Raw genomic sequence first — 11,100 nt, 5'->3', positions numbered from 1 at the left:
TATGAAACTACCTACTAGTTAATTTGTTTTTCGTTCTAGCAATGGAGACTGAAACCCGTTCCTCAGCACGACTGGACAAGTACATGCCAAGGTAATGTTCCACTTGCATTAATAAAGTAATCAATCTATCAATCAATTATAACCCATATTCCTTTTGTAAACATTTGCAAATCAACATTCCTCTCTTTGTTGTCAATACTCTAAAAACACTCATAGTACTCCTTCAATCTTCTTATACACTTACAATTACATTCCTATTCACACCCTTTACATTCATAGTTCATACACACCTTTTCATTCTTTTCTCATGCTCCCTTCACTTCCTTCAAGAACATCTCCCTATTATTCCGAAAGTCATTTCTCACCTTCCTTCCTAGCTCTTCACACATTGCCTTTTTATTCTCCATTAGTGTTCTTTTTGCATTTTTTTTACACATTCATTTTAATCTCTTTTTCCAGTGCATTTGTACACTGTATCATTCCTGCATAAGCATAATTAAATTAGTACAACTAAGGTTTCACAATCATAGAACTATGTGCATCCTTGTCTACTTTTATTAGGTATATTATTTGTTTTTCCTTTCCTTTTCAATTTGTAACTTCAGCAAAATTTGTTTAAGACGCATGGCTTCCGCTTTTTCTTTGGCAGCTGCCTCCCGTGCCCTTTCAGCTGCCTCCTGCGCCCTTGCAGCTGCCTCCTGCGCCCTTGCAGCTCCTGTGAAGGCCCGAGCACAAGCCGCCACCTCCTCTGGTGGCTGCCTTCATGGCCCGTGCAGCCTCCTCCCAGCCTGTGCAGCTGCTGTAGCTCTTGAAGCTACAGCTTCCTCCTCAACAGCTGCCACCTTTGCTTGAGCAGCTGCTGCATCATCCTCAGTTGGCACCTTCCCCCGGGCACCCCCCTCAGTCTGTGGCTGCAGGGTGGGCTCAGGCACAATTATTACTGTTGGTGCCTCAGCACCTCCCTGACCTACAATGAGCTGGCTCGCTGGCTCTGCTGCGTCTTCACTGCAAGTAATGTAAAAAGTCATGGAATGAGTGTACAAATGAGCAGTTATAAACTAATGCAGATCTGCCATAGGGTATCTTTTTCCTTTCATATACTAGGGAGTAAATATGGCATAGTGTTATGGAAATGGAAGGCATACTCATACTAAATTAATGACAATCAATAAGGTCTAGAAGAGTTGCATATCTTTGCGGGGATTGATATTAAGAGGAGGATTCAATGAGTTCTCGGCCTAACAAAGAAGGAGTGGAGACAGGAGCCCGCCAATGCTGTAACATGTTGGTATAGGTTCCAACAAGTAATGCATGGGCTGGCATCCTTTCAGCATTTTCTATTGAGTTACACGGTGACTTTTCATAAGTGATTCACCCACCATTCTTCAGGGACGGAATTTCATAATTGAAGACGAGATTGGAGAAGTGCATCACATTCAAAGGTGGTTACGTTAAAACATAAAAAAAAGAAGTGGAGTGAACCTTTGCTCTATTTTTCCTCATTCTGAGGTAGGCCAAGAACTCATTGAATACACCTTAATTGAGAAGTACTATGAACCAAGGTAGGATTGCATCAATTGATAGAAGTTGCTGTAGCTTTGACGTTACCTGCAGGTATAGTTAACTTGAACTAAAGCCTTTAATTAAACAATCTATTCCAACAGTAAAGATATCTCTCTCATATGTTCTTTCCAAGTGATGAGTTATGTTTCTAGTGTTTTGTAACATACTGGTTGAAGCAAATGACAGGCTTTTATTACTTTTGCTAAGCAGAACTGACTATATTTAAAAATGAGAAGAATAGAACTAAAGAGTGTACTTCACAAATTAAACAAATAGATACATACATGTCGACAGTCCTTTGATGTCCAAGGTCATCAATCTCCTCAAATCCCGTGATGACCTTGCTGTCTTGCCCCAAAACGTCCCTGACAAGTTCATCAATGGGGTCAAGGGGAGGGGGTGGAGGGCCGCCACCTGGGAAAAAATAAAAATTCATGTATTTTTTGCTTTTTTCCCCTTCTACTAAAGCATTACATTAGTGTCTTCTCAGAATGTAATGCTAAAGTGGATTATGACAGGTACTTTACTGAGATGTTATAAAACTTGTTTTTGTCTCCTGCCTGTAACTTGACCTCTCTCAACGAGTGTATCAAGACACCTCTCCACCCGGAATTGACCTCTCTTTTGGCTAATCTATAGTATCTTCTGTTGTGAGAGTGGCAATTAGTGGGCTTTTTTTCTACACTTTTTGTTGCCCTTGAGCCAACTCTTTGTTGTAAAACAAAATTATATAAAAAAAAAATAGCTGCTGCACTCCCACCACTATTCAAGGTTGTGTGTGTCAGAAAGGAGCATTTCTTCCTCTTTCATACTTTATCTTACAGGCATCACTGATGAAAGAAAGTACGAGTAATAAGGGTAAGAATGGACTCTACATAATATTCATTACAAACTTAAACTGATTTACCCATATATATCAACTAAACGAAAATTTATGGCAAATAGCATCCTGTTTCTTTCAATACAAAACTATTTCAATGTGATTGATTTCCATCAAGCAGTTGTCTGTTGATGGCAACAAGTATGGGTATTGCAACATACTTCTATAAATATCCATGTTTGTATATATATATATCTATATATATATATATCTATATATATATATATATATATATATATATATATATATATATATATATATATATATATATATATATATATACACACACACAAGACTCATTTTAGTACCGTGCCAGTAATTCATTACCTACCAAATGAAACATCACTAGCTCTTCATATATCTTTTCTACAAACGTTCAACAATCATGGAAACGCTTTCAAAATCCAATTCAAGGACTATTTATTGTTGAAAATAGGGGATAATATTCACGAAAGCGTAGCCCCCTATGGCGGCGGCCGCGGTGACGGTGCAGCTGGTGTTGTGAGAAATACCTCCTCGCAGAAATAAGACATATAGCAGCTGGTGTTGTGAGAAATACCTCCTCGCAGAAATAAGACATATATATGTGGGGGGGGTCCATGGGGTGGTGCAGCCCCCCCTGGTTAGAAGGGGGCGTCGAGGGGGGTGATGCCCCCCCGTTAGCAGGTCGTAAAGTTCGGTTGTAGAAGTTTAAATATGCTCTCCCACCCTAAACCCTCTGCGAGATATTTTGCAGCTGCACCGTCGCCGCGGCCACCGCTAAAGGATGCTACTCTTCCGTCAATATTATCCCCTATTTTCAATAATAAATAGTAATAAATAGTCCTTGAATTGGATTTTGAAAGCATTTCCATGATTGTTGAACATTTGAAGAAAAGATTTATGAAGAGCTAGTGATGTTTCATAAGGTAGGTAATGAACATAAGAACGTTGGAGTCTGCAAGAGGCCGGTAGGCCTAAACAAGGCAGCTCCTTTGACCCTAAGCTCCCGTGTATCTAACCCCACCTAGTATCGCTGTCCATGAATTTATCTAATCTATTTTTGAATGTGACAATTGTATTGGCACTCACCACATGACTGCTAAGCCTATTCCACTCATCCACAGCCTTGTTGGTAAACCAATTTTTGCCTATGTCCCTGTTGAGTCTGAATTTATCCAGTTTAAACCCATTACTTTGTGTCCTACCCATACATACTGGCATGGTACTAAAATGAATATTTACCATATATATATATATATATATATATATATATATATATATATATATATATATATATATATATATATATATATATATATATATATATATATATATATATATATATATATATATATGATATTCAAAGTGCTCCGAATGAGACAAAAATGTGTAATGGGTGTTTATCAGTTAAAGCTAATATATGAAAACTTACTTACCAGTTCCATTCCGATGATCTCGAAATTTCTTCAGCTTCATCCTTGACTTAGAAGTATTGGTGAACCATCGCTTCTTTACCTCAACGGCCGTCCTCTCATGGTGGAACTGTCCATTCAGGTCGGCCGTAATCTTCGTCCATACATCGTGTTTCTTTTGGTTGGAAACACCAACCGTCTTGAAGTTCCTCTTCAATACATGGACTTCGTCCCTGTATAACATAGCCAGCTGGAGAGACTCGTCGTCTCCCCAGTTAGCCTTCCTTTGACGTTTACTGCGCTATGGCCGACGACAAGAAGAAGAAGAAGAAGACTTCTGACGGTGATTCTACTGACGGTCATAAATTCTGTTAGCTATGACGGTTAGTTATGGTCGACCATAAGCACTACCGTCATAAGTCTTCTTCTTCTTCTTCTTGTCGTCGGCCATAGCGCAGTAAATCAACAACACCGTGAGCCGCTAGAACGCACGGCTCACAATTTGTTAACTTTAAATTTATGGAATATAATATATTATTGACATTTTCTTTGATTTAAATTATTTTGACCTCATATTACGACTTTTTGGGAAGTTAGAAATAGTAAAATAGAAATTCATTATGGGAAAATGCGCTGAAACGTGTTCCCGTTGAAAAGTGTGTAAACAAATGTACCGCCCTCTCAGCTGTTCGGCAGTGTTTACTCACGGCCAGCACAGCATGGATTCTCAATCTAAACGTCAAAGGAAGGCTAACTGGGGAGACGACGAGTCTCTCCAGCTGGCAATGTTATACAGGGACGAAGTCCATGTATTGAAGAGGAACTTCAAGACGGTTGGTGTTTCCAACCAAAAGAAACACGATGTATGGACGAAGATTACGGCCGACCTGAATGGACAGTTCCACCATGAGAGGACGGCCGTAGAGGTAAAGAAGCGATGGTTCACCATCACTTCTAAGTCAAGGATGAAGTTGAACAACTTTCGAGATCATCGGAATGGAACTGGTAAGTAAGTTTCCATATATTAGCTTTAACTGATAAACACCCATTACACATTTTTTGTCTCATTCTGAGCACTTTGAATATATATATATATATATATATATATATATATATATATATATATATATATATATATATATATATATATATAGTAAAGATTAATTTTAGTACCATGCCAAATGGTTCGCTTTGCCTCTTGAGCGCTGGCCGAGGCAGTCACTGACGGGTAAACGGCGGGAGTAAGGGACTCAGGTCTCACGAGCGCTGGCCGAGGCCAGCGGGTAATCGGCGGGGGTAGGTCGCTCGCCCTTAATGGTTCGCTTTGCCTCTTGAACGCTGGCCGAGGCAGTCACTGACTGATCGAGTGACGGGTAAATGGCGGGCGTAACGGACTCATACCTCGCGAGCGCTGGCCGAGGGCAGCGGGTAATCGGCGGGGGTAGGTCGCTCGCCCTTAATGGTTCGCTTTGCCTCCTGAGCGCTGGCCGAGGCAGTCACCGACTGCTCGAGTGACGGGTAAACGGCTGGAGTAACGGACAAGTCAAGGAGACACTGGCCCTTCATACGACATACAATTTGCTGTATGGCGGGTAAACTTTGCCTCTCTAGCGCTGGACGATGCCCTCAGTCATGAATCGTGTGGCGGGTAAACGGCGGGGGTAACGCGCCAGCACCTGGGGCGGTAAACGGCGGGGGTAGGTCGCTCGCCCTTATAATGGTTCGCTTTGCCTCTTGAGCGCTTGCCGAAGCAGTCACTGAATCCTCGAGTGACGGGTAAACGGCTGGAGTAACGGACATGTCAGGGAGACACTGGCCCTTCATACGACATACAATTTGCTGTGTGGCTGGTAAACTTATTGACTTGAGCGCTGGACGAGGCCCTCAGTCATGAATCGTGTGGCGGGTAAACGGCGGGGGTAACGCACAAGCACCTAATGGCTCGCTTTGCCTCGCGAGCGCTGGACGAAGCAAGGGGGAAGGGATATCTCATGACCGCGGTAGCGTATTTTAATTAACACCAAAAGCATATTCCTAGGGACATCTCATGACTGAGTGCTCGCATTTTCAATCAATCAGCACTTACAGTTGAACCATTAACTATACACTTGTAGTGTACATATGTTGCTCACTTTCAGTCCGGGAGAAAAGGAGCATTTTGGGGTGCTCAGCTCAATTCGTGCTCCCTATCTCGCTCATTCCAGTCACACCAAGAAAATCGAACTTTCAGGGACTGGAATGAGCGAGATAGGGAGCACGGACTGAGCTGAGCACCCTAAAATGCACCTTTTCTCCCGGACTGAACGTGAGCAACATACCTACACTAAGCAAGTGTATATTTAATGTGGTTCAACTGTAATGTGTGCGGTGCTGATTGATTGAAAATACGAGCACGCAATCATGAGATGTCCCTAGGAATATCTTCAATTTTAGACATTCCTACGCTACGAAGGTGGATAGTTAATGTGGTTCAACTGTAATGTCTGAGGGTGTTAATTACTTGAAAATACGCTACCCCAGTCATGAGATGTCCCTAGGAATTTCTTCAACTTTAGACATACGGACGCTACGCAAGTCTACAATTAATTTGTTTTCGGTGCTAATTAAAATACGCTACCGCAGTCATGAGATATCCCTAGGAATAGCTTCGGGAGAAAAGGAGGATTTTGGGGTGCTCAACTCAGTCCGTGCTCCCTATCTCGCTCATTCCAGTCTCAGAAATTCCGATTTTCTTTGGTGGGTCGGCTGGAGTAACGGACAAGTCAATGAGACACTGGCCGTTCATACGACATACAATTTGCTATGTGGCGGGTAAACTTTGCCTCACGAGCGCTGGACGAGGCCCTCAGTCATGAATCGTGTGGCGGGTAAACGGCGGGGGTAACGCGCCGGTGTGGCGAGATATTGTGATCGATTAAGGTTCGCCGAAATATTTTGACCGATTCGCGAGACTCGTTTCATGCCGCCTGCCAGGCGCACGTTGCCAGGTTCCTAACCCATTTTTCTGTAGCTTTGCCATTAAAATATCTTGAGATTCCGGAAAATTCTGTAGATTATACACACACACACACATTTATATATATATATATATATATATATATATATATATATATATATATATATATATATATATATATATATATATATATATATATATATATATATATATATTATATATATATATCGGGACTAGACTAAATTAAACTCAATACTACATCAATTACATAATATTTTCATTTACATTTATTACCAGTTTTTTGGCTTATTTTTGCCATTACAAAATAAAAAAATCCTCCTGAATGTGAAACTGAAATTATGAATGGAGTGCAAAAATCAGCATAATACAAAATTATTAAAAAATATTGAAAAAAACTGATCTACTCACTGTTATCATCTTCTGTCTTTTGCCATACTGTACATATCCTCTTTCATTAACTTCATCATTTGAGTTGGCAAATTCATATTAAAACATGTACTAGTGTTTGAGAAGAGTCTCTTAGTGTGCAACAGGCCAGTCAAAGTACCAGTAGACAAGCGGTTTCTAAGCTTTGTTTTCATTCTATTCACTGCAGAAAACACCCTCTCTACTGTTGCACTGGAATGAGGTAAGCATAAAAGGTTGAGCATAAATGAAGCTAAATGAGGAAATAGAGGTTCATCGCCCCCTGACTTGAGATCACGTACATTTACCGAAAACTGCACTGGTGTTGCATCATGCTGAGTGTTCAAGTCAGTGTTTCTCAACATTGGGCTGCCCACACTCCAAATAATATCGCATTGCAAGTGAGTAGTGTGACGTTAGACATATGGCACCATTGTCAAGTTATCCAATTACGTTAGAATTACCTTAAGAATACCTGAATTACCTCAGAATTACCTTAAAAATAGCATTACCTCAAAATTACCTTAAAAGTGGTGAGATTACGCTAATCTGAGGTAATTACCTTAAAAATGAGAGCCCAGCTGGCGACTGCCGAGTCGCTGAGCTACACACTCAGCAGCAGCAGACTCGCACTGAGCTCGTCCAGCACACAGCATTGTTGTTAACTTTGTGGATTTATAATTTTTAAATTCACATAGGGTTTTATACGTATGCCGATGGTATTCGCACACTAAAATGAACATCATTAAGAACAATTGAGAACAATTGTGAGTAATGACCAACGAAAATCTGCTAAACTGACATCGCTGAAGTTGAGTCTCACCGGGTCTGCCTGCTGACGCGTACGGTTCAAGTACAGTGCATGGGGGTGGGGGGGCCTTGGCGGAATGGCGGGACGATTGACCGACGGCCTCATTTTTTGTCATTTGTAAAAGTTGTAAAGTTTATAACTGGATGTTCCATGATATTTATTGATTATCAGAAATTGGATGAGATTTCTGCAAATTTTCTGTGTAAACTTAAAAATATCTGTAGATTTTGCACAAAAATCTGTTTTTCTGTGTATACTCTTCGAAATATCTGTAGAAATACAGATATTTCTGTAGACCTGGCAACACTGCGCACGACCCACCACAGCCCGCAGCCCGCGACCGACGCTAGTTGCTCTCTAGACTCTGTTAAGGTTGGGTGTTACTGACATTGCTCTGACTCTAGTGAGTGGACTTTCCTCATCAGACTTGTGATGCAGACCACCTCAGATCTCAACAACATGGAGAAGGACACCTTTGAGGCGTACGTGTTTATATATTGGTATCCATTTCGATTCAGTTGGTAAATTAAAGATAACTTTCAAGGTGGGTGCTGACCGCATGCCGCGTGACGCCGTGGTGTGGCGTGGGTTGGTTAAGAATGGGCTGTGCTGTGTTGAGGGTTCACGCACCTGGTTAGTCACCCCAGTTCCTTAGAGTTAAGTTTTTTGAGGACAGAAAGGGCGGGTAAGGGGCAGCTCGGAACGAAACTCGGTTGTCTGTATAGGGCCCCACAATGTTTTATTTTTTGTTGGGGGGGCCCTCACTTCTTGCTACGGCCCTGCCCTTCACACACCTGCCATGACCCTCTGTACGCCCCACACACCTGTCACAACCCTCTTTACCCTCCCTTTGGTACATTCAGACCTAGGGTTGGTGCATTCGGGCAGTGGTGCATTAAGAGTATGAACCTACTCAACTCTACAGTCTGTCGTGTCTGAAATACTGTATTCTGCATATGGGTACAGAATGGCGGGCCCTATTAAATGTCAGCAGTGTATTAAGGGGCAAGAATTTTCCTCAAATTGGATAGCGTGTGATGTCTGTGAGAAATGGTCGCCTAAGAAGTGTCTGTTTCTTCATAGTGTACAGGATGGGGATCTAAAGAAGGTGGATTGGATGTGTAAACCATGTAGGAAGAAGGTGATGGACTGCTACAATGAGTCTGAGAGCATGAAGAGTGTGATTAGCAAGCTGACTGAGGGAAATCAGCAGTTAAAGCTTGAGAACCGTGCACTTACAGAAAAGTTGGAGGAGGGTGGAGTAATGCCAGAGATTAGTGAGTGCATGTCAAGGTTAGTGGTCAATTCAGAGAGCTTACACCAGAAAATTCATGAAGTTAAAGATGAAATAGTCAGCGCAGTTGTAAATGTAGTCACTGTTGAGGGTTCAGGTGCTGAAGCTGTGTTGGATAAAAAGAAAAATGTGCTGGTTGACACGAACGAGGAGATTATTAACACTATGGTTAATTTGCACTTTGATAAAGGCCAGAAAAGTGATACATATGCTGCTGCAGAAAAGAAAAAGAATGTACTAATTGTAAAGTCACTTGATTCACATAATAATGCTGTCAGTAGAAAGAATGAGCTGGTTAAAGTCCTGAAAGATGTACCAGTGGTCAACACGAAGTTTACTGGATGAGGTAATGTTGTGATGGACTTTGCAAACGAGCAAGAGGGGAAAAGGGCAGCTAATAAGATAAGTAGTGTATTGAGGAATGTCGAAACTAGGATGACTAAGAAGTTTGCTCCCAAGATAATGATTTGTAATGTGTCCATGGAAGAGTGTCAAGATGATGATGATGAATATTTAATTGCTAAGAACAGCTATCTTCAGTCAGTTGAAGGTGTCCATGACAAGATTGAATTGATTTTTACTAAGCCTGCACATGGTAATACTAGTCATTTTATTCTAAGGTGCACCCCAGAAATAAGAGAGCTCATTCACAGGCATGGTGATGTGTGCTTGCAGTGGGCCAGGTATAATGTTAGGGATAGGTATCATGTATTTAATTGCTATTGTTGTCAAAGGTATGGACATACTGAGCATAACTGTAATTTTAAGAAAAATGGTGATGCTGTTGTGTGTGCCAAGTGTGCTGGTAATCATTTGACTAGGGAGTGTTCCAGTAAGTCGTATAAGTGAATTCATTGTGTGCGACTATCAAGGCCAGAAACAAATCATAAGGTTAACAGCAGGCAATGTAAAACTTTAGAAATTGAGCTAAACAGGCCGAGGGATATGACTGATCATGGATACTAGGAGAAATGGTAATATTCAATGTGGGTTTGTTAATATTCAGTCAGTAGGGAATAAGACTGTTGAACTACGAGAATTAATCGCTGAAAAGTCATATGATGTTTTGGGTATTGCGGAAACATGGTTAAATGAATCAGACAAATCTAAAATTGTGGAAATGACACTACTCACACATTCATGCACACTTCAAGAGGTACTAGAAGGGGAGGTGGAGTAGGAATATTTATTAATACTAATGAATGTTCTCAATTAAGAAATTTGCCTTCACCATATATTACAACTTTTGAACACAGCTGTAACTTTCATGGTCAACACCTCTCAGAGGCTAACATTTGTTATCATTTATCTACCACCAAATACAAATTGTCAGCTGTTTTTTGAGGAATTTACTGAATATCTGGAGGGCTTTGATCATTCACATGGTATAATGTTTATTTCTGGGGATTTTAATATTTGGATGGATGATGTACATAATCAGTGTAGGAGTGATTTTATTGCTGTTAGAATCTTTATATTGTATTAATAAAGTAAACGATGTAACCTCTCGCTCTGGCCACATGCTTGATCTTGTGCTTTGTGATCCCATGGGTGTTAGCGTCAATCAGTTAGATATTGAGCCAGATTTTACTATATCTCCTTATCATAAGTTAATTACATATACTGTGGATGTGAGTAGAGACTTGGAAACGAAGAAAACTATCACTTTTAGACTTAAGAGTAGCTATGACCCTAAAGCATTAGTTGATAATGTACTTAACAAATTAACAACTGAACTCCAGAAAAGTTGTCCCCATGAGCACAGAAACAATGTGA

At 40.8% G+C, this 11,100-nt stretch overlaps 1 protein-coding gene across 1 annotated transcript; it reads right to left on the bottom strand.

The window, feature by feature from the left end:
• Nucleotides 1-761: 761 nt before the first annotated feature.
• LOC126990727 (uncharacterized) lies at nucleotides 762-2,591 on the bottom strand. Its single transcript, XM_050849399.1, has 2 exons — nucleotides 1,848-2,591; nucleotides 762-1,005 (listed from the first exon to the last, which is right to left on the bottom strand). The coding sequence occupies exons 1-2, from the start codon at nucleotides 1,997-1,999 to the stop codon at nucleotides 762-764; spliced, it is 396 nt and encodes a 131-aa protein (XP_050705356.1). The 5' UTR covers nucleotides 2,000-2,591.
• Between the last annotated feature and the right edge of the window lie 8,509 nt (nucleotides 2,592-11,100).

This window comes from Eriocheir sinensis, unplaced genomic scaffold (assembly GCF_024679095.1).
Source record: "Eriocheir sinensis breed Jianghai 21 unplaced genomic scaffold, ASM2467909v1 Scaffold1945, whole genome shotgun sequence".
NCBI classification, from domain to species: domain Eukaryota; kingdom Metazoa; phylum Arthropoda; class Malacostraca; order Decapoda; family Varunidae; genus Eriocheir; species Eriocheir sinensis.
The sequence above is the reverse complement of the archived record's forward strand: the minus strand, read 5'-3'. Positions and strand labels throughout refer to the sequence as shown.

What these genes read in the sequence shown, in the direction of transcription:
- LOC126990727 (XM_050849399.1), bottom strand. Translation starts at nt 1,999, where the DNA reads ATGAATTTTTATTTTTTCCCAGGTGGCGGCCCTCCACCCCCTCCCCTT. An exon ending in CATCAAAGGACTGTCGACAT is followed by an intron (nt 1,006 to 1,847) that starts GTATGTATCTAT and finishes CATTACTTGCAG; the next exon opens with TGAAGACGCAGCAGAGCCAG.